Source organism: Rhea pennata, chromosome 2, assembly GCF_028389875.1.
Source record: "Rhea pennata isolate bPtePen1 chromosome 2, bPtePen1.pri, whole genome shotgun sequence".
NCBI lineage: Eukaryota > Metazoa > Chordata > Aves > Rheiformes > Rheidae > Rhea > Rhea pennata.
The window spans coordinates 52,245,929-52,270,844 of NC_084664.1; the positions used below are offsets into that span (position 1 = coordinate 52,245,929).

The window sequence follows — 24,916 nt, forward strand, 5'->3', positions numbered from 1 at the left end:
TGCAGAAGGATCTTATAAACACCAGATCCAGCAAACACAAAGGGTAGGATGCATAGTATTGAGATCTCCCCCTTTTCAGTGGCAGTAAGCCATTAGATCACAGCTGCTTGTAAAACCCACAGTTCCCACAAATAACACTGTATATTTTTTCCCCTTCCTATTCAGCATCACCCTAAAGAGATACATTGTCTTTCAGACTGCAAATATTACTTCAAATTTAATCAGTTAATTACATGAGATGATTTGCTTTTGACAACGCTAGAAGCCGAGGAAAATACAAGCTCAATTGTTTCACTTTTGGATAACAAAATGATGAAAAATTTCTGTTAAATTCTTGAAATACTAAATCACTGAAGTAAGGTTTGCCACAAAAAAAGTTCATTTGTCTATCCAGTGTTAATTAAAAACTGAGAAACATCAGCAATCAAAAATTCAAAACTCCTGATAGCCAAAGCATTTAATTGTATAGCACTTATTAAAATAAGAATAGCCATAGGGTTTTGGATTAAGGTTTTTTTTTCTCTGTTTTTGCCATTATCACTGCATAGATTTATATAAAATATTAGAAACATAAAACACATATGACAATCAGAAATAACTCACTATCTTTACTATGATTCAGGGAAAAGGAGTAAGTATTTAACTCAGTTTAAATTAAACTACATGTATAAAAATATCCATCAAATAACAAGAAAGAATGCAAAGACATAACAACTCTGTTACTTAAAAGTAGTTTGTCTTAACTTAAATGACTCTCACTGAGACTGTTTTATATATTTTGCATACTCAGAAGTATGATTCCAACTCACTACAAGAATTACCGACTGCCACTATTCAATCATTTTTCTGATTAGCATAAAGCTACTGCCCTTCCTGCTCATTGACAACATACAAGAAAAACAAGGGAATTCCTATGTAGCAGAAAGCCTTTTCTCACTGGCTACTCTGTAATTGTCTGTAATCATAGCTTCTGTGGCATATAAACTTTCACACAGACAGGCAGCATAGAAAGAGCAAGGAATCAATCAGCTGATGCATCTGTTTTCAGCTCTGTCTACAGATCCCCAGACACATGCAGACAACCTTTACACTCTGGCAAGACTTAACTGTACAGTTAAGGATAGAAAGTTCATTCATTTACTGATTAATGCTAAAATCAATTCCCATTTCACCATTCATTCCTGTTCCTACAGCCAGAGACTGAACTTTCACATTCACCATGTTCCTACAGTAAAGGGGAAACTCCACCTCTAACAATTCACTAAATCCTTGATAGAATTCAGAAAAATTGTACGAAAGGTTTTATTGTAAAGACTACACCTGAAACTGAAGAAAAAGAACACTTTTAGAGAACAGCTTTAGCAAAATCTTTGACGATTCAGTATCACGTTAATTATTAATCTGAACAACTGGATTCATTTGAAAAGTAGGAAATTTCAAAAAGGCAAAAAGGTTGGCAAGTTAGACAAAAGTATAGTTCACAGATTTTTCTTCACTACAATTTAGGGCATGAGATGAGTCACACTGAAATTTGAAAGGCCACCCACCACAATGAGTATTTCCTTATTCTCTTTTGAATTATTAGAGAGAGTAGTCCTCAAATTGTTCATAGAGTATTCACAAAAATCCTGATAAACATGTAATTGAAACTCAAAGGTAAAACAAATAAAGGGATAACTTTTATTTTAAATGATACTTCTTTCCTCCTGGATTCTGCTACTCACCCTGTTGTGTAACTGAAGAAAGCCCATGGAAACTGTCATGAAATAAACTAACAAACTTTCACTTCACTAACAAACTTCTCATGGACAAAATCCTTAACTATGCTGAAATCAAGTCAGTAGGTATCTGTTAAGGGAAATACAGGGCTGCAGCAGCTTTGCATATAGAATTGCCTTGAAGACAAAAAGCTATTTCAGACTATGAAAGTGGCAGAGAAAGAGAAATCTAGACTAATTTCGTAGGAAAAAAAATAAAAAAGCAGAAGGACAGTCAGTCACATTCTAATGCTTTCCTAATTGAATTAGCAATTGAATCAAAGATTATTCTAAATACATCATTATTCCTTGCTCACAAGAGCTTGAGACTCAAAACAAAGGTTGTTTTCTAGAGTTGCTTTTAAGAAATTCCATAGTTCTAGAAATCTATGGACTGGCAACTGGAGTTTTGATGCCAGAGTTTCAGCACTCATTATCCTATGTACAATCTCTAAAATAGACATGCAGTTATAATAAAACACCACTATAGTATCATCTAATTGTAGCACAGCTTGTTTAAAAGTGAGATCACATATCAAATTCTTACTTTCTGAAGTAAAAATTACACTCTGGACTGTCCAAAATATATAAGGTTTGAAAAGATCATTTGAAAAGCTTTTAAGGGGAGTTTCCAACTGCTACAGAGAAATGAGATAACAGAGACTTCTTAGATACTGAAAGCAAGAAACATGGTCTCCAAACTTAAGTTCACACTAGTATACTTACACGAACAGTTGTAAGGGAAAGAAATCCCTTGGTTGTACATTTAGCAGAGCAAAGAGGAGCCATAAGGTAGAGACAAAATGATTTTATGTGAAATTCATTCAAGAAAAAAAGTAACATGGACTGAAGATGAGATCCTTTTAACGGAAGATAAAAAGAAAAGAAGCACAAAGAAGCACTCAAAGCTTTATTAGGATAGAAAACAAGGATTGTTCTGTAGTTTGGGGTTTTTGTACAAAAATGCGCACTCGTTATTCCTTATCTTTAACCTTCTATCCTAAGGACAAGTGTGATTTTAAACCAAATATTCTATCTGCATTTCTTTCGATTTGAGCTCTGCTCTGTGTAACAGAACAAAAGCACCCATTTGCTGCCAAGTTCTGTAATTCTTCATTTCAAAAGAGATATTAAAAATTATAATATGCAAAAATAAAAGTAGCATTTCAATGCACCTGCATAAGCAGCATTTTACTCCAGAAGAATATATCTATTATGGCTGTTTTCAAGCAGTTAAGCTAGCTAAAAGCAGTAATCATTTCTACTAAAGTTATTTTATTGCATATGCTTATTAAAAATCTGGGTAAAAATAGAACATTCTCTTTCCATTACAGATGACACAGTCTGCCAATTTCCTTATTTTCACCTAAAAAAAAATTACTATTTGTAATGATTTAGAAAATTGTCTCTGCTTACTGCATTTTTCTTCTTTCTTCCTTTACATTTTTTACATGTGCTCTGCCAAAATCTTTTGCAAATCTTTCAAACCATTTTATTGCAGTTTCCAGGGATAGTATGTAGTTCTTCAGTTAAATCCACAATGTTTTTAGCAAGAAAGAAAGAAGAAAGGAAAAAAAAAAATCAGATGCGGGGTTGAATGCCTTTATATCATTAGAGGCTGGAATCTTCCCTTTTTGAGGCATTTTTTTTTCATAGCATCTTCACAGTCCTTCACCAAGTCTTAAAGGATGTGCATAAAAAAATTAGAAAGACTTTAATAGTATATAGAATTAATGTGGAAGGAGCTTTTCCCCCAGCCAGTGCTGAACAAGAATAAGCAGAACTGCGTAGTGCTGACAGATGTTTTTCCTCCTTCTCATTATTTGCAAGAAAGAATTTCAGTAGGAAATGATAGTAGCTTGTATTTAATTTTCATACTATAGAGAAGTACGTTCCTTAATTAGCTCAGATTCAGGACAAAAGCTTCATAAGGACAAAAAAAATAGGCTATAATAAAAAAATACATCATTCACCCACAAAAAAAATGAATACTTTTTAATTTAACACATTTAAAAATCACTTTGTCATCCTGGGTAACACTATATACAACTCCTAACCAGTCGAGGGATTTGCAGTTTTTACAAGCCTGCATTTTCCAGTATGTATGTGGCTCAAGCAAGGGAGGGTATCTCTTCCACAAGATGGCAGTTGTGAGCAAGTCAGCTGCCTCTGTCTAGTTACCATGTTCCATTTCCGTCATCAGGATACTGCATTGAAAACCCCAGCCTGGCCGTGGCAAAGAATGAGTGTTTTCAAAAGGTTCATCTTATTTCTTAATACACTACTACACACTGCAGTATGATGTTTATTTCACCATCTCTTATAAAGTAAACATAGTCCTCCTTTATTTCTCTTTGCTGCTCTTTTCTTCTTCATTTGCTATTCTCATTACTGTACTTCTTTTCCCTCCTCACTCATAACTGCCTCCTGGACCTGAGGCAGTACCATCACTTATGTGCCAAACATGCTTCTTGAAACTTCTCAGCTGTATCTTTCTTCTGTACTAATTTCTGATGAATCTACTCTTTCTCTGATCACCTATAACAATTTTATTTCTAGAAAAAAATATAAACAACAAAATCTTACAGTTTGCATGACTTAAAGGTTTACAATTCTTTGTTTCAGATGTCTGCAGCCAACTCCCACAGCAAGCAAAAGATACAAAAGGACTCTACACAACAGTGCTTGAAGGCTACAAAGAGGAGAAAAGAAACTACCAGAGGAAAAGTTCTCTGATACAGAGGAAAGAGAGTAAAAACTAAAGCTTTCCCACCAGAAAGAAGGAGTTTTTCCAAGTCCTTCTGATTCCATGACAATGACCTGGTCCTTCAGTAACTATTTTCAAACAATAAGACAGATTATGTTCAAGCAGTGTAGAGCTACACAATCAGCTTTACTGAATCAGTACCAAAGAATTCTTCACCTGAAGTTTCCTAGAGTGCAGATGGCTGGGTTGGTATCGAAAAGATGGTATCACCTGTTTGATACATCCCGCAGAATTAAGGAATCTCAATTTTGAGAAATTAGAGTGGTGAGGAAGAACAATATTAGTGCGTTCTGAAATCTGAATTTTTGGAGAAAAGTAAATCCCTGCATTTCATACACTACACTAGAAGCCTTCAACAACGTTGCAGACAAAAACTCCAAATCCCAGTGCCATTCTATGACTGCTCTAAATCTCAGAACACTTCTATGACGTTTTTCCCCCTTGAGATCATGCTTGGATGCTAACCTTTTGTTTCAGGATGTTCTGGTTAGCACTTCCTGATGCCTAGAACAACTTTGCAGAACATCTCCCTCCCAAGACATCTGACTTGCAGATTACAAGACTGAATTCAACTGCTGCAAGTAACATTTGCTAAAAAGGTAATTTCGGAAGAATACCCTTTGACAATAAAAAGACAAACAAGTCACGTTGCTGAATTAATGGGCTCAAAACAGTAGGGGCTTAACCTCAGTGCTAACAATAGTTGAGGGGGCTTACTTATTTTATATATTCATGCACTGAGAACTGGCATGCTGTATGCCAGCACAGTAAAGCGGAAACATTTCCTCAGTCTCAACTGAAAAGGCATAGGTATGGCACTGTGAAGCAGCTGTCATTAAAGACAACTTAGATTTATTAGCTGTTTTTGCTGTTATACACTAAGAAAAGCATTTTGTTCTTTTGAAGTAAGAAAAATATTTTCTTTAGAGTAAGTTGGCTATGAATTAAAGCAACCAATGCAATGACAATAGCTGCTATGCAGTGCAGGATCAGAAGGCCAGCTTGTCCTACACAGGTTAAGGGGTTAACAATCTAACAGTAGTATTGCCATAAAAAACATTCAAGATGACATAACTTTTCACACAATTTTTATAAGTTGAATAGCAAGTAGAACTAAGGCTCTTAAACTGAAACTTGTAGATTGGAACACAGAAGAAAAGACCATATGATGGTATATACAACCTGGATAATGAACATATACAGGTAAGAAATCATTTTATTTTAAAATATGTTGAATTCCCTTCTCCCTACAAATCCATGAAACTTCATCATAAAAATACAGAAAAATGACAGAACACTAAAAAGGAAAAAAGTAATCATTCTAATAATTAAAAAAAAATTAAAAATCAGAAGGAACATTTAGGACAACATAATTCAAACATGTCTTAAAAATTAATAGACAAGAAAGAATGTTAAAAATACTATGAAATGCCTATCTCTAAATGAAGTAGCATAATCTAAATCTACTGGAGATAACTATAATCAAGCATACTGTTCGGCATTACATAAGTTTTTCAATGAGTCATTTTCCAGTTCGTTTTTGACAGAAAAGGAGGGAAGACTTCACACCATATCTATCCCTGAAATAGACATATACTACTCAGTTCATCCCTGTGAGATAACATCTCCAGCTGTGAAACTTCACATTAGCTTAAATTTGCATCAAGGGAAAAAAAATCCCTTCTTTTTAGTTTAATTCGCACTCATGTTCAATTTCAATTGAGATGGGATGGGGGCATAAGAGAACTAAAAATCCTACAGTGGGCAATAATTCTAAGATAATACTTATTACATCTCTTCATTAGAGCTACCTTTTTTTCTAGGTGACTAGGTTGCAAGTTGATGTTACCTTACTGGGACCACTCAGAGAACAATTGAAAGAAATTTAAAGACAGATTCCTTCTCCTCCTTTAAATGTTCTTTCACCAAACTGAGAGATGCAGCTTGAGGAGAGAGACAGCACATGGCCCAAAGCCCCACAAAAAAGCTAGCTGATGCTGTGAGAACTTCCATTAGATTTGGTGTCAACATAGCCTTTCATAAAGTCACCAAATACATGCAAATGACTTTTTGCTGACTGAGCATTTCCTTTATTTACATTCAGTAAAAACTACTTTTAAAAATAGTAGCTGTATTTTCAAAGACCTATCACCTATTTTGTCTTATGATGTATTATTTCTTTTATAAATATAAACATATATATACAGATATAAATTTTATGTGTGCACACAAAGGTGTGTATGTATGTATAAAAAAAAATCTACTTTTTGTATTTATGTCAACCATGGTGAGCAGCTTTGTAAATAACATAGCTCAAAATTTCTCTCTCCCCTTCTACACATGCAGTACTAAGGTTTTGTTTAACAGTCAATTACATTTTCCCCCAAAAAACTCAAGTCCAAATAGAAGTCTGTAGGACTCTAAATTCCAGCTGTCTCTTGCCTATATCTGGTGGGACAAAACCAACCAAAAATGCTACTAACAAGAAGCTGATAAAAAAGGTGGAGTTATCTCCAGCTCTCTACTTTTTGAGCTGGTGACCCTGCTAAGTCAGTCCTGGTACAGCTTATCTATTATTCTGACAGATCTATGACTTCTAACATTTGAAACAGAATATATTTGTTACCACTTAATCATTTTAATAATGACTATTATACATTCAGCACTAACAGATAACACTGGTCATCTTACACACATTACATAATGCAATGGGACAGATGTGTTCTTTTTTAGTTTTAGATTAAGACGGCAATTGGATTTCTCATTCATCTTGAACTAACAATTATTTAAAGCATATAGCTACTGATAGAAATATCTGCTGAGCTTTAAGTGTGATCCTACAAAATTAAATTAGATCATACAAGACACGCATCATTATGAAATAACATTTACTGAAATACCGTAGTGGTTGAAAATGTTCCTATTTTGTATCAATTGTCATACCCGATTAATTACACTTGACATTTTTAATACACAGCTGAATAAATTTATTTTTTTTCTAGATACTGAGTTAACTAAGTTTGCTTTCATCCACATTTTGAAGTTGAAAACAATTTTAAATTAACAAACCTCTCTGGCAATGTTACTTAAAGCTTCATCTTCCGCAGAAAATCTGTCTTTCACTGGAGTTCTTTTTCTTCCCGATCCAGGAGTCCCCATTTTTGTTCTCTAGGTTCTGTATTTGCAAGAATGGACAGGAAAAAGCTCACTTCTCAGATCTGAAATAAAAATAAAAAATAAAGTAATAAATTTCCCAATTCTTTTTCTCTATATCACTCAAGAAACCTACATGCCACATTTCTCCAGCAGTTGTATTTCTGGGAAAATTCTAACACAAAATCTTGCGGAAGCTTTATAAAATACTCTTGCCCTCTACAAGGCACACATGCACAGTTAAGTTTTTCCGTTTTAAGAATTCTGCTGGACAAAATCCATCAGTTTTGAACTTACAGCTTCAAAGTGTATGGTTGTGCACAGCTGAACTGCTGCTAATTTAAGACATGCAAGTACCCTGTCACTTTTCTCAGCTCCTAAAAATAAGCATCTGTTTAATTTTATAGACTTTGGAGAAGCTATAGGTAACAATGCTTCAAGAATTAAAATTACACATCCCTCTCCAAAACAAAAAAGATTCAGTAGGCAGTCTTTTCAAAGCAAGCAAGCAGCTTATATACATTTTAATTCAGCTTTAAAATCCAATGAGAAGTACATGTACTACCTATGAAAGTAAAGACATTTCTGGACAAACAAGCAATTCTTTTTGCCTAACAACATTTCTAATTTGGAAAACAAATAGAGAAACACACAAAATCATATATCCACAGTCACACATTAAATACCCTGTAGTCTTCTTCCAAACATCTTTGCCATCAATTGCAAGTGTATCAAAGTCATCACCAAACCAAAATGCAACATGATTTTACCTATATAGCCACAGGTAGCAAAACATTACTCATTAAAAGAAACCCTACTTCCAGACATCCAAGTCCTTTCAAATGTCAGATCAGAAATTGGTGGCAATACAGCTATTTGATATGAAAGAGGTAAGTGTCCTACACAGAGCATGAGAAAATACCTTTCTTAGAACAAGGATTTCTTTCTATGCAGATAGAAATGGCCTAGCACAGACCTATATTGACAATCCTCTTTTGAAAGAGAAAAAAAGAAAAAGTTGCAAGAATTTTTTTCATACCAGATCCAACCAGCAGACACTCAAGAATTCGTTTCAATTTGATCAAAAAGAATTTGATGAAGAATTTTTTGTGCAAGCACATTTCTTAATTTATTTTTATCTACCAATCACAAAGTCAAAACATATGGGATACTTTCTGGAACTCAAAGACATCAAGTAACACCACAGATCTCTTTGTGTTTTAGCTTCTACACTTCTTTCCCCTCCCCCCCATGACTTCATGCCCATATTCTTCTCTTCCTTGGAGGAGGTCTTTTTCTTTGCTTCCGCTTCTGCATGTGTTTTATGGTTCTGAATGTGCTTAGAAGAGGGAATCATACTATTTGTTGAGGTGAGAAAAGAAAACAAAGACTTAAAACTAGCCACCCTCTTTTTTAACATATCTGCATAGGATGCATACCACTACTACATAGTATAATCATCTATTTCCAGTTGCTGTTCTGAGATCAATACAAAACATACCAAATGCTGCAGGTGCACAATCACTCCATTATGTAAAATCTCTAAATGAGGGTTTGCAGTGTTTGGGGAAGAATACTTAGGAACAAAAATATAGCATTTGAAAGGGCCAGAGAAGGCCCCTCCAATTTCCTATAGCCCAATGATGAACAGACTTCTGATAGGGAGGTCGGAGAACAAGCCCCTCCATCCATTCCTCCATGGGCTTATTCATTTCGCCATGAAGAGTTTTAGATAAAAATAAAGGCTTTTGGACCAATATACAGGACTTGCTTGCCAGCGAGCATCTACAACATCTTCCTGTGCCTCATGCTTTTGCTTTGATTTATTCGTGCCTCCTTCACAAAATAGTTTTTTTTTGGGGGGGGGTGGCTTTAATTGAAAGGCTAAATAGCAGCACAATTTCAACAAGAAATACAAGATTCTAGTCTGATTCTTATTCTAGAGGTTGGGATGATTCTTGAAAGCAGGAGAGCAGAGGCTGAACTCTTAGTGAAAGGAGGCTCTGAACTAAAGTCTTCTGGGACAAGTACTGCCACTATTAGTCTATTCAATAGGAGTCTATCTTTTTGGTCTGAAAAACAAGCAATCTCATACTTTGTATTAAGATGAGCTTACATGTTTATATCTGGAAAGTAGTTCTGATGTCTCGAGGCTGAAATTCAAGCTGAGAACTACAGGCTGCTGCTGACATTTGGGGGAGAGCTCTCCAAAAACCTGCATGCTTTTCAGCAATTGTTATTGGCTGGCTTCAAATAAAAAGGCAAGTAGAGCACTAAGCAGAAGTTGTATCAATGTATAAAATAATACTCCTTCATTATAAAAGGGTTTTAGAAGGTTTATATATTATCAAAGTCAAGAAATAATATTACAATAAATCAGTTCACATACTAGAACTCAAAATCTACTACAAATGACTGAGTCCAAAATTAATTTCTTTTAATTTACACATTTAAAATTGTATTTCTTAACCGAGTGTTTAGCACATAAGTAAAAATTGCCAAGTAACTGCACATAAAACACAGACTTGAACTACATTCGTGGAGATCTTTTAAAGAACATGTCACCTCTAACAGACAACAAACTGTGGCTTGTCAATTCAGTTAAGACTCTCTTAGCTGCCAGACTGATTTAGGGAATGGATTGTAACAGGTTATATAGCTATTTTTAGTATAGTCATGTTGAAACTAACAATAATTACCTGATCTATATACAAATCATAGTAAATTAAAAAAAAAAAAAAAACTAAATGTAAATACTTTTAATGAGCATAAAGGTCTTCCTCTACATCTTACTGTAGCACAACTATACAGAAATAATTGCACAGTAAGGCAAGCAAGAATGGCATCCACGCCAGCCTTCTGCCACACTTGCTTGTCACAGATGCAAATGAAACTCCAGACTCAGCTCAAACACAAGAAAAGGAACCTGCAACAGACCACCTGAAGAAATACAGAGATAGTGCTTTTGCATACAAGGATGAATTAGTAAAGCCAAAACTCAGCTGGAGTCAAAAACAAAGGCTGCAAAATACAAGACAGACTTCTATAAGGACATCAGCAACAAAAGGAAGACCAATAAAACTGTGAGCCATTGCTCAATAAGGCAGGGAATATGTGGAGCCCTTGCAAGCCCCCACCCTTGTTAAAATAGCCTGTATAACAACACCTGTGAAGATAAGAATGTGAGTACGTGTGAATGAAATATGCAAAGTTTTCTGAGATTATGTTTGCTCCAAACTAATCACGTTAAGGAGGAAAGGGGCAATCAGCTAGACTAAATAGTAACTAGAGAATTACAAAGAGATTTCTGCAACAAAGAAATAAGCTTGAAAAGAAGTATAAAAGAACAAAAATCTGCATCAGTGGAGAAAGCTCCTTTAGTAGAAACACCAGCAGTCAAAGTGTGGCTTGATACTGCCAGAAGTTGCCCTGCCAGTATCACAATCTCTGCCTAGGCTAGAGAGTGAAGCCTCCCTGCTGGAGGCTGGAAGTTGCCTGCACTTCAGCTAGTGGAGAGATAATGCAGGGTGCAACAAGCAAGGAGAACACATACTTTGCATGTGCATGTGAGCTTGCAAAGTGCGTTCTCACCAGCATGTGCACTAGCAGATCCTAGGGAACAGCATGGGTACACAAAAATCTGGAACCCCCACATCTCCAACAAGAAGCATGTTTAAGAAAGGGAACCTGCATGCCAGAAGAGAGAGTAGTTAAAACAGTGGAAAAGGTGGGCAGAGAGGCTGTGAAACCTCCAGCATTGAAGATAATAAAAACATGACTGGGCAAGGCCCTCAACAACCTGCTCTAACTGACCATACTTCAAGCAAGTGGTTGGACAGAGTGACCTCCAGAAGTCCTTTCCAACATAAACCATTCTGTGACTCTATAATTACTATTGACAGCTTTGAAACTAAACTTCAATACAAGCAATCTTTAGTAAGATGTTTTAGTATTCCTTCAAGGATCTTATCACATTTGTTCTGTTCCACAAAACTTTTATGGAGCTATTTACCTCAAAATATTTCATGTCTTGTTATACAGTTCTGTAGCACTGAGCTCCAGTTCTATTATGAACTTACAATTCTAATGCTAAAACTATGATGATGTTACTTCTCAGAACAGTTTAAGGTGACAAATATTTCAGATGCATGTAGAAATATTCCTGAGGTGCTTCACATCTGTAACTTGTAAATTAGAAGGGGAAAAAAAAAAAAAAAAAAAAAAAAACACACACACAACTTTGCTGCATGAGACAAGAACTTAATACAGGCCATAACCACAGAATTTACAGAAAAATAACTTGAGAACCTCCAAACAAACAAAACCACACAAAGAACAGTTTGTCACAACAGTCTATCTAAACTACAGAAGATAAAAGGAAATTACATTATTGTCTGCTGCATTTACAGTTCAGAATTCCTGAGTCATGTCTATTACATGTTTAGTTCTTATTGTAAGCTGGGTTACATGCTGTATTACAGATACCTGATGAAGCAGCATTGAACTTTCAAACCCAATGTATTTAGGTTTCAAGAAAGGTGACCAGGGAGGTGACATGCTGTCAAAGGACCACTGTAAGTGTCAAGTAAGCACCATGCTTTTTTCCTCTCTTCCCAAAGAGCCCTTATGTTTGGTGGCCTCAAAATACTATCATTTCCGTTCCATTTACTCTTATATCCTAAAATTTCCAGCAGTTTTAGCTACTAGAAAAGCCTCTGTAAGTATATGAAACCTTATGATTCTCCCGCACCAACTTCAGCAGCCCTTTAATTCTTTATGAAAAGACATTTATATATTATGAGAGAATGATTTAAGCTACAACAGCACAACTTTTCTATTTTACTTGTTTTTTTAAAAAAGAAAATCCTAAAAAATAGCAAAACAACCATTTAGATACTAGCAGCACTGCTGAATAGGCGCTTATACATGTAATCTTCAAAATTAGAATGTTTTATTAGGAGCATACATGGTCAGGATGCAGTAGATTTTTCTATTCTATCAATAGCACGTTCTTGTTATCAGGTGCCTCTAGATGATGCCAGATATAGCACAAGAGGGGGTAAAACAAGTCACCTTTGCTTGACTTGATTTCTATTGTTTTTAATTCCCAAAATTAAAATCCCTGAAGTGCTCAAACAAACAAAAACCTGTGAAGAAGTTCCCCAAGTTCTCCTCTTTCATTTGTCTTCACTCCAGGTACGTATAAATCTCATCACTTCCTTAAGTTAAACACTGCTGTCTACTCTTTCTCCTACTACTTTCTAACTCTAGACTTGCGGTGTAAAGGTTCTCTTTGCTTCTCTTTCTATTCCTAAAATTGTGATGTGTCTTATATAAAGCAGAAGCTATGCAACACTTTAAGGCTCTATCACTCACCACCTTCAGTGGCACCACCTGTTCTGATGCCTGGGTCTCTGCCAGTATACTTGGCATCACATACATGCAAGGCATTCAGATACTACAGTGTGAACTGGCTATAAATAAACAGACTGAAATTCTGCTTTTCTTTTTTAAACAACACTGCATAATAGTTAAAATTCACCTGCATAGAGACTATCTCGGTATATTTGAACCAACAATAAAAAGCAGCAGCTCTGCTCTATAATCACTGGTTTTTAGAATCAGGCTCATAGCTTCCTAATACTGGAAGAGGAGCTAGCAGCCTCTGCATTTGGAGTCCAAAGCCACAGACACAACAGCTTGCATCTTTAAAAAAGTCAATTCTTTTAATCCTAAGAAGAAGCCGCACCTTTTATCCACAATGACACAAAAACTTCTTACATGACTTTGGTTGCCCACTTGCAAAGTTGAATTTTGGAGCTGCCACACATCTTTAAACATCCACAAGTGAATCAGACAGACCATAGAAGAGGTCCTATAGAAACCTGCTAACTGCTCCTTTTGCTGGAATATGGTAACTATCCCTGAAATATGAGACAGATAACCTATAATGACCAACTTCCCAGTAGTATTTATCAGCTGAATTCACAATTAGGATATATAAAAATCTAGATTTGATACATAAATTTATCAGTCTTAACAAACAAGACATAGTACTAAGCTTTTGTAATTACTGGATAATTCTTTGATTTCATAACAGCAAAAATTATGAAAAACTAACATAATAGTCTTCCCCAATAACTAACATACAAGGGCATGTTCTCTGGAATTAGTGAGTATTTCACCTGAAAGACAGACCCCAAAACACTTGAGAAAGAAATGGAACTGCACATACTACCTAACTAGAGATCCAATAAAAAGGAGTGCTGGTGGTAGGAATTAGCAGTTATTTATACAATAATTCAGAGAACTCATTTTGTGTTTTCATTCTCAATACCCTTGTTCAAGAAAAATTTAACTCACAATAGACTCAGTGCAAAAGAGAGCTGCTAATATGAGTAAAAAAAAAAAGTCTAACATTAAAGAGAAAAGACTGAGAAAGTGATATAATTATTGTCAGTTGAAAAATTATAGAGCTTATTACCACTGTAACGGAAATAAAGCTATTCCAATTCACTAATGATGTTTTCATTAAAAAAAAAAAAAAGTTTTGTCTCAAATTCTGTCTGTTGGAACAAAGTTGCTGCTCTCTTCAAGAGAAAAAAGAAAAAAGTTACCCTTCGGATAGCTGAAACTTAGTCTGCTACAAGCTGAAAACTGTACAATCTACCCCATAATGCAGCACGTTCACAGTTTATTTGCCTTTTAAAATCTGAGAAATAAAACTTTTTGAGTTCATAGTGTTTTAAAAAGGAAGGACAATTCCTTATAAGTCGAAATCCCTTAATTCTTTAACATTATGGAACTATAGAGGAACAAAAGCTCACCAGTTAAGATAATAAAAAAGCTGTTATACAGTGAGCAAAAGTGTTGCCTGATGGAGCTACAAACTGCAACTATGCCTGGCTAGCATTGATATCCTAAAACCAATGCAATGGAGTAGTTGTACCAATGTATCCTACAGTTCTGCAAAGTCACCAAGCATCTCCAGACCCACCAAGCTGTCTTTGGTGACCTCCTTCTGTTCTCTCAATCTACCAAAATTCTGAGACATCATTACGCAGATCACACTGGTTTACTTCAAGCAGTAGCACTTATTTTACTAAGAGATATGAACATGAACTATGAGTTCTTTGTCAGTCACTTGCCAAGAGCTGCACTTCACAAGATGATAAAGTGTTAGGTACAGAACATTATCACCAGTAAGGAGAAATACCTACAAAGCTCTCATAATGGTCAATTACCAAAGGATATCTCAGGGCACAACATGAAGCATATGTGCGTTTCAGAGTTGGACTTTCCTATACCAGTGCTACCATAGATGCTGAAGTTCCAGAAACAGACTAAGAAATCAAATTTAATTTAAAAATATGAGGAAATGACAGCATTAATAATGAGCACCAGGAAAAACGATGGGAATGCATAATAAAAAACAAAGCCAGAAGTGTGTTTATTCTAAAATGGCACAAACAGCATTTTTATACTGTCAGCTTTTTCAAAATGAGTATCCTTGTGTCATTTTGCAAAAGAAAGATTCATTACTCATTAAAAAAACATACTCCTAATATATCGAGGCTCCGTTTTTTTTAATGAATTAAACAAACAAAGAGCCCCATGGTAACAGCCCACATTCAGTAACAAGTTGCAACTATTTAAGATATTTTTCCATTAACAATTTCCTATTTAGAACACGCCTACACCCCCCCCCAGTTTTTTTTTTTTTTTTTTTTTTTTTTTTTTTTAACTATTGCTACAGTTCAGTACAATGAAGAAAAGCTACAACAAGAAGCATGGCAATTTCTTCTAGGTATCTCTTAGTGCTTTTTCCACCTGCTGTTTCTTCATCAGCTGACATAACTCTTGCTGACTAACTCTCTACTTAAGATAGCAGCCACCAGGCTTAGAAATACTTGTTCCCACTAGGCCCCTTTGGGAGGTGCCCCTTCACCTCTCCTCTTGCAGCAGCTCTAACTATACGTGATTATACAATTAAAATAACAACAAACTTTATCATCTTCAAAAGCAGACAGCATTATTTACATATTTTGCAGGATACATAAAATTACATAGACAAACTCCGTCCATTGTGTACACTTGCATTATTATCTAGTTTCCAGATATTCAAGACAATAAATCTGATTTTTTCAGAAAGCACCTCTAATCACTAGCATGTACTACTGAACTGTACAGCCCTGTAAGTATCACCACACTGCTTCACACCAGGATTTTACAAATACAGCCAATATCACAGTAAATATCAAACCTCTCTTGTATTTCTTTCTCCTGCTCCACTGGCATTATATACTAGAAGTATGTGCATGTTATACAGCTGCAGAAAAAAAACAAAACAAACTCTATTTGAAGTATGTATACTACAATTTTCACACTAATTATATGAAAGTCTGTTTTGTTTTCTCTATAAAAATATAACATGTCCTACACAAAGCTCTATGACTTGGAATCCATTTTAAACTGTGCTTTCTAAAAAATGCATATGTTAAAATACTAAGTCACCTGTATAACAAGAGTCATAATGAAAATGAACTCCTTTCCCATCTGACATTTAAGGGCAACAAGATTACACCTCGCACATTTGACAAAGCTTTCTTCTATTCACAAGTGCTCAGGTAGAGACAGCTCAGTTCAGGTAAAACTGACTTCACACTGTAAGGTAAACATTTCTAAGCCCAAGTAACAAAACCAAACATCAGGTACAGCATGCCATGTATGTCAAACAGGATTCCATATTGCTAGAGTAGCTTTCACCTATTCTTACATCATCACTAAGGAATTAAATTAACTAATAAAGCAAACGTATTAAAGAGATATCTATTTCTGAGCCCCAATGGTCATATATTTAAATAACTGCTAACCAAGATACAATGAAAATTTAAAGAACTCGCCAGACAAGCATTGATCCGAGCTTACAGGAAAACTACAAAAAAAAAAAAAGAATCTCCAAAGATGTTGGAAGCTAAAATTGTCACTCTGAAAAAAATAAAACTGATCATATACCTTCTTCCTCATTTCAAACCTAAGACAGACATACCTCCAGAATGAGGGAATCACTGAATAGATTATATAGATTCATTGTAATACATTTTTGTTATTGGTGAAAGTATCATGTTAGGACCCAACTTGGCAACCCTTAAACATATGGGGCAGATCACAGCCCATAGCTTATGTTTTCAGGCTCCTTCCAAACTCAGGAAGGCACTGATGTCTCTTAAGATCAGATAACATCACATTTTCTTCGCAATCATAACAGCAAAGTATATTAAGAAATAACAAAAAAGCATAACTGTGATTTGAAATCAAAAAAGCTCAGCTAAGAAGTAGACAGTCTGACTGAACCCTCCCGTAACTGTCTACTAAGGGAATACGCCCTACCGCTCTGGGAAACACGGAAGATGCATTCATAAGCTTTGAGGAAGTGTGAAAGAGAAAGGCACTGAAATACGAGCAATCGGGATTCTGGGACACCTTCCTCCCCCTCATTCCGCCTTTTCCACTCAATCTCAAGAAGAGTCTCCACAGAGGGAAGGGTGCGTGTGTTTGTGTAAAAACGACACCTTCCTGCAGGCCTGCAGATCAGAGGAAACGGATCGAGCCCGGAGTGTGGGAACTGCACGCCAGAAGGGGTCGGTCGGACGTGCCTTTCCCTGCTACAGCCACGCCAGGTCTGACACCGGCCAGAGAGCAAGGGGGCGCACACCACAGCCTGAGGCGGCTGCCGTTATTGTTTCCCTCCCCCCTCACCTACTTGACCAGGGAATCCCGGCTGAAGGCGCCGCGTCCTCCCCGCTTCTCAAACCCGCAGAACCAGGTTCCCACCCTGCTTCCCCGCCCCGCCCGAGTTTGTGACACCCTCCCCGCCCCCCATCCCCGGCCCTCACCCTCTTCGTGCGCGGGCCCCGAGGAGCCTTACCTGAGGGCCAGCCTGCTGCAGCACCGGCACGCCTAACAGGGAAGGGCGGCAGCGCTCTCCCCTCTGCCCCCTTCCTCGGGTGCTGCGGGGCTCGTGGGCCCCGGAATCGCCTCGGGCTCCTTCCTTTCCTCACTCCCCACATCCGAGATCCAATGGACAGAAACAGGAGCTGCCCGAGGGCGGCCGCGGGTGCTGCCGGGCACGGCACGGCCTGGCCGCGGGCCTCGGCCAAGCCGCCGCTTTCTTACTTCACCCTCCGGCCGTGAGGCAGCCGCAGGAACCTGGGCTTCAGGCAGAGACAAGCCGCCCTCCCTCCACTCCCCGCCCTGCTCTCTTGCCTCCTCCCCTTCGCTGCCGGGCGGTTACAGCCACATCGCGAACCCGGCAGGAAACAGCGGTTAATTTCAAACCGCCCGCAGGGTTCCGCGGGGAGGGGGAGGGGACAACGCGCGGAGGGCGCCCGGCGGCCGTTACGAGACGGGGCGCGCGACTCGCGCTGCCGCCGACGCCGCCCGGCGCGCGCGCGCGCGCTCCCGCCCCACGCCCCGAGCGCCCCGACACGGGCGGGCGGGCGAGGCGCGCTGCGCACGCGCGGCGTTGCCCAGCCGGGAGGAAGGGGCGGGGCCGCGCGGAGGGCGCATGCGCAGGCGGGAGCGGGGGGGAATCCTGTCAGACCTGGGTGGGGCGAGGCGGGCTGCGTCACGGCTGGGGCAGGCAGAGGTAGGTCCGTGGCGCGTTTTTTTTTTAAATTATTATTATTTGTTTTTATTTCCAGAATTAATTCCGGTTTGCTTTACCCAAAGGCGTTCCCCGGGGAGCCTCTACTGCGCCGGGAGCACTGAGGCGCGGACGGCGAGACTCGGCCTCGGCGGTGCCCCGAGAGCGGGGCAGTGTCCCAAATGCTACCGGACTGCTCTGCTACTAAATTCTGTGTATAAACAAGTTTGTGAGGATTTAAGATAACGTATAGAGAAGAAAAAAAATATACGCTATTAAATATACTCCAACTTATGCACAAAGAGCCAAGTAACATTCATGGGAGTTTGGATCAGATGTGCAGTCATTTACTTCTCAGCATGCATATTGCTAGGTGTAGGGTGACTAAGAGCTCAGCTGGAGATGATCAGCAATCTGGAAGAAATGGCATTTCCCATATTAGAAACCATATGAAAGTGGAAAAGCATGATTAAAATGACAGACCTAGCAGTAGGAATCAAGAATACTCCCAAGAGCCCTTGGCAGAGGTCAAATCTCATTTTACTAAAATTAGCTCAAGTAGATGAACCTAAAACAAAGAAAGAGGACATGCAAGTGAATTAAATCTGTTGTAGTAGATATAAAACACCTTCTTTGACTTTTGTTAATATTTTAAAACTTGCTTTTTGTGAAACTCTATACTGCCTCAGCCTGTTTCCTCACTTGATCATGTAGCATAGCCACACCATGCTTATTTTAACATCACATTAATTTCTGCAGTAATAGATGATGATCTCATTGCAGGAAGAAGTTGCAGAGAGAAAAGGTTCTCTTGGAATATCAGTAGTAAAGACAAGAACAAATACTGTCTTAAGAACTACATTTTTATTTGAGGCTTATTCTTACAGAAAGACTCGTTGATTTTCTGGGGTTTATGCAGGATCTTCTTAAAAAGTTTCAAGCCATTTTGGTTTAGCTGTTATGAGAAATATTTCGTTCCTCCTGAGAGCTTGTGAAATTGGTGTGAAGAATTTGGGTGGAATCCTCTGAAGTGTGGGATCTCCCAGGTCTGTGGGGGATGATTCTCTGTCAATATATTGTTGTATAAAGTGGGGAAAACATTTTCAATTGTTTGTACATTTTTCTCTGATGAAATGTTGGGATTTGCATACGTTTGGTCTTTTGATATTGCACGCAGCACATTTTTCTTTAATGATGAAGCAAAAAGCATGTCTCTGAGAGCAGACATGCATTTTTGTGGCTTGAAAGAGCAATTGTTTACTTTTCTGAAAAGCAGTGCACGGTACAGTGTATACACAGTGCAGTTACCACAGGGAGTGGTACAAGATGTCACAGTGTCAATTCCCAGTTCAGCATCATTAATGAGAGTAGTTAAGCAGTCAAGTTATATACATTTTCATTATAGATCTTTAATTAGAAACCAGAAAATGAAAATTACACTTGAATTTTTGCTGTGAAATGGCTGAGCTACAATATAATGATTTATGAATCTTTCTTGACTAAATTCTTATTGAAGCTACTGTAAAGTAAATGAAGTACTAGCGGAATTGCCTTTCGATATATTTCCTCTGCACTATTTTCATATTATACAGTAGGTTAGTATAAATTCCTCCTCATAGTTTAACCTGGTGACTTACTCTCTCCCTTTTCTCTAGAAGGCCACCTTTAAAACTGTTTGCTTCAGCTGATGCATACAGTGGGTGAAATCTTAGTTCTGCTTAGAGTGATGATCACTTAAGATAGTGTATCCAGGATGAATCTGTAGTTCAGTTGTTTGGAATATTCTAACAGTGACAGGTGTCAGCTTGCTGCAATATTTTATATACGGTTTTAAAGAGATTTTCCCACTGAAACAACTTTGATTAGAGAGAATTCACAAAAAAAAATGTATTTTCCTGAGTTATGTTTGCTATTTGTGAAATTTTTATTATTTTCTTTTTGTCCATCTTGCTGGTGTTTCTTACCTTCCCATGAAGTTTTTGTTTTGTGTGATGCCGCACATGTAGGATTACAGTCTAATTTAATCCCTGATGTAATTCCACATCTTTTCTCTTCTGTGTCCTCCCTAATCCTGTCTCTCTTTCTTCTTAGGCAGAGGGTAGCTTCCACATACTTGTCTAACTGGTAGATCGGTTCACTGATGGAGACAGATTGGCTTAATGTATCATTTTAAGTTCTCCCCACCTCTATACTCCTCTTCTTCCCCGTTTTGTTTCTTTCCTGTAGTTTCCATCTTCTCAGTACAGATACTATCACTTAACATAGCTGAACACACACTTTTTTTCCATCAGTAGCAGATCTTCTTTAGGAGATTCCCAGCGCTGCTAATACTGTTAGTAACTGCTTGTTCCCTGTTTCCCACAAAAAGGTGTTAAAATACTCCACTGTGACAACTCGAAAATTAACCTTGTGGGCTGCACTGTAACAAAGGGCAAAAACCTTTTGTAAGGTACAGAGCAATAACTTTTATTTTTTTTAACTTTTTAAATCAGTTATTGGGTGTACTTACAGGAAGCTTCTGGCAGGCCTTTTTAGGCTTTTTAACTCTTTTTTCCCTAAACCCATGCTTCTTTCATCAGATGCACAGCTACTAACACATTAAATAAATGTTTACTGGTTTTTACCATGAGTTAAATTTAAAAATTATATAAACAGCTACCAACCAGTTTATAACTGAGTTACTAGACTAGTAAAATATTTTTTTAGCTACTGGAAAATATTAACAGGTGTAGCAAAAGAATCTAATTCTAAGACATACAAAAATAGTTTTAAAAAATTCAGTACCAGCTCTGTTGAAGCACTTGGCATTATTCAAAGTAGTGCTGATTTTCAGTTACACTCAAAGTGAGAGGCAAAAGGTTGGATAACTTGAATGAATTGATGGGAAACAATGTTGTTCTTTAAGAGAATATTTGAAATAGTTGCAAGGCAGAATGCATGTGGAGTATATACTGAACATAATCATGAAATTCTTTCTTATATCTTTTGTAGAACTCATTAGTATTCTGAGGGAGAATTACCAGGCTTCCTCTCTAAGGTTTTTGCACATATAAAAAATATTTATTAAATAGAGGAAAAACATGCATCCTAAATTCTTCCGTGTTTGTTGTGAGGATAAGCAAATTTCTCAGCTGTTCTTAATCTAGATGGTTTCTGGAAGAGCTAGGTAACTGCTTTACCAGTGCCTTTCCTTTTCATTCAGCCTTTCCTTTTACCTTATTTACCCTTAGTAGTACAAAAATGGGTTATGCAGGTAGGAATTATGCATACAGGATGCATTTTGATGGGTATCTGCACTCCCAAATCTTAGTGCTCTCCAGCCATAGGACTGCATAAGTTCTGGCTCGGACACTTTCCATCCTCTACAGGGAAGTGGTTAGACTGTTTGCTTAGTAACCAAGGGTAGGGCTAAGTGAAAACTTTGTGTTCCAGTGTTTTTCAGAAATCCAGAATTCCAGCTAAACAAAAGATGATGTAGAAAATACCTGTTTTCTCCACAGATTTGTTAATTGACCAAGTAATTGAAAACAAAACACTTTTCACTTTCTAGAGGTTTACTTTCATTGTTTTAGTCATTAAAATTTTTCTGTCTTAAAAAATCAGATAACTGGAATATTGCATTTTATGCATATAATTATAGGAAGATTTATATAATTGCTGTGGGTAAATCCTCCTTTACTCAGTAAAATTTTAAACATTAGATCTCTCCAGACAGTGTCCAAAGATCAGCCTGTTAAATAAGAAATAAAGGAAAGACACTGGCATTGTTTTGATTGATCCCATTTAGATGATAAATTACAAATATCCTAACAGTGTTTGTGGACTGAGAGTTTGTGAAAATTTATGTTTTTTAATGAAGTGAAGCTTCATTAAAGTTACCTACTCTAAATATTACTCTTCAAAATTCAGTCTGGTATCTGAAATCATGATCTGTTCTTTCTGTGTTATAAATCCACAAAAAGAGATTGTGTTAATGCTAGCTAATTTTACTGGTGATGCACAAGCTACACATAGGAAATCACCTCACTCTTACATAGTTGCCTTGAATCTGCAAAACTAAAGAGAGGGTCTAAATTAAGCCTAAGTGACTAAGTACATGGATCTTTTGGCATGTACTCATGTTTTTCTTAGTCACTTTTATGTAGAAGTATCATTAGTGTGCCTAGTTTAAACATGACTTTTCAATACATTTAGGTTTTATAATGTATTAAAATCTAATGGGCATTTATTAGAAGTCTCCTATGCCTGATATCCATACAACCCAAATTATCTTGACATATTACAGTGTTCTCACTAGGATAATTATTAACATAACTAAGGCGTATAGACTACGTTTCTTGTCTCCTTAATATAGTAATTAAAATATTAATTTATTTCTGCTTCTTACCTGAAGCAACCACTCCTTTACAGTTCTTTTAAAAATCCCAAGTGCACAGATTCTCCATATAGCAAAAGTGGCCTTCGCTTGGATATCACCTCATTTTTTCCAGCAGCAAAGCTGAGCCTAATGCATTTAAAAAACAACCAAATGGAGTAACCGAAACCTGACCAAAGAGACGTGTGTCTCTCCCATTAGTATCGAGCCTGTATACTGCATGCTACTGCTTGCTGCTTCTGTGCACTTTCTGCTGGCGTAGGTCTGACACTAATTTACATAATTCCTTGAAGGCAAGGTGGATGCTTCCTTCAAACAACTGCTGTTAAACTGAAGGAGCAAGACCACAATGATACTTGAATTTTAAATTTGTTAGGCTCTAAACTGCACTTTTCTTTAGGGTTTGTCAGATTTCTATATTGCTCATGAAAGCCAGTCTATAGTATCTTTTTATCATTCTTGTCACTTCCTTCTACCCCATTTTTTCCCAGATTCTGAGCAGACACTACCACTTCAGTCACTGGAAGCTATGAATGCTAAGCACTCCTGAAAGAAACAGCTCATTAGAATTAATCAAATTTGGTTTAATAATTCCATTTATCACCACTGAAATTCATCATGTATAAAAAGTTTCTGCAAGACTGCAAGTTAAGTAATATTTTCCTATAAGGTACACGCATCAAAAATCTAGAGCAAAAGCAGCTTTGCCAAATCATCATTAAAGCTTAAAATAGCTCAAATATTTGAAATTTTAGGAACACCATACTATACAAATGGGAAAAAATGTAAGTTCCTACTTCTTAAGATTTCAGAGAAATGCTGTATAGTAGAATTCAAAAACCAGAAAACAGTAAGAAGAAAAACATGAAATTTTCATAAAATGTTCATATTTCATTTAAATTAAATACAATTTTGCTTAAAACATGTCCTGCTTGTCTGTATAGTTTAACCTGTTGACATTTCTCTTTCATTTAATCATTTACTTTATATGGTATTGTAAAATAGCATATCCCTTTTCAGTCTCTTATGACAATACACAGATCTTTTATGCTGCTATAGAGGGAAACTACTAGAACACTACAAAAGTTATAACACTAGAAAACTGGCTGAAGAACTAAAAAGTGGATATATGATTTGAAAAAAATTATTTATTAAAGTTGATAATATTTCCTTAATTATGTATTGCATATAGAGATTTTAATAATAGATTATTTGGATTTTGTAGCAAATTTAATTCTGTATTTAACTCTGCTCAACTTTTGTGAGCTAGATTGAAAAGCAAGTTAGCGTGCTTCTGTATGCAGAGTATAATTTCACTCTAAAAAAAAACTTCTAGCGTTGCAGAGTTCTGTATTTGTTACATAAACAAGAAAAGATATTTGAAATTTCTAAGGCTTTGTTTTGCTTTTCCAAAGATCATTAACAAAATCATGCAAATAATCATCATTGTTCAGAGCAGTCCTAAATTACGCCCTTGCAACTTGTGAGCCTTCTTGAGTTGTATTAGCAGAAGTAAAACTGATTGAAATCGAGTGAACAAAAGTATAGGAAAAGTATAGCACAAGATAAGGATCTGTCTAATACTGTTTCTAGGCTGATATCCAAATGTAAAAACTGTATAAAAGCAAGCAGATGTGACTCCAAATATATACAGTGCAATTCTATTTCCAGGCATGATTTAACTCTGAAGAATGACATAATAGTCTTGGTCAACACTTCTGTAGCATTCAAAAGGAGATCCAGCAACTATAGAGATGATTCATATCTGAGTATTTGTACTCTTTATTAACTACTCTGAGCAACTCGGCTGAAAAAAGAGAGCAAGCACAAGCTGGAGTCTGTTTTCTTGTGCAGACTTGTTTATTAGCATACAGTTAGAGAGCCAGCTGGTTACTAATGCAACCTCAGCTTGGCTTGCCACAGGTGTCACTAAGGGCATCACTTTTAAAAAATGAGATTACACAACTGTAATGAGGGCACTGTTTGACAGGGAGAACCTTTTTTACAGAAAGTGAGGCATGAAAGAGAAATTACAGGAGCCAAGATTGAGTTTTGCAGGCCTGGCAGTTTGGAAAAAAACCCAACCAAATACCCTCAAAAGTCCCCCCTCTCTTTCCCTAAACTCTGTGTGATAACAAAAAGCACATGTGGTATCATAACAGTGGCACAGTAAATATGAATTTTTCCTGGTTGTTTTTATTGTATTTTTTTCAGAGAAA

General features: G+C 36.9%; 1 protein-coding gene and 1 long non-coding RNA gene across 11 annotated transcripts in view; one reads left to right on the forward strand and one right to left on the reverse strand.

Moving 5' to 3' along the window:
- Positions 1-18,111, reverse strand: part of LRRFIP2 (LRR binding FLII interacting protein 2) — a 57,692-nt gene extending 39,581 nt beyond the window's left edge. For 8 of the 10 annotated variants that reach the window (XM_062569509.1, XM_062569508.1, XM_062569504.1 and 5 more), the window contains exons 1-2: positions 17,606-18,111; positions 7,594-7,742 (exon numbers count right to left, since the gene is read on the reverse strand). In XM_062569509.1, the coding sequence (XP_062425493.1) occupies positions 7,594-7,683 (90 nt within the window). In that variant the 5' untranslated portion in view covers positions 7,684-7,742; positions 17,606-18,111. The remainder of the gene's footprint in view (positions 1-7,593; positions 7,743-17,605) is intronic. The other 2 variants (XM_062569511.1, XM_062569510.1) reach the window with 1 other exon arrangement.
- Positions 18,112-18,278: 167 nt separating this feature from the next.
- Positions 18,279-19,424, forward strand: LOC134137050 (uncharacterized). Its single transcript, XR_009957617.1, has 2 exons — positions 18,279-18,325; positions 18,409-19,424. It is a non-coding gene; the product is annotated as an uncharacterized LOC134137050 (long non-coding RNA).
- Positions 19,425-24,916: the final 5,492 nt, after the last annotated feature.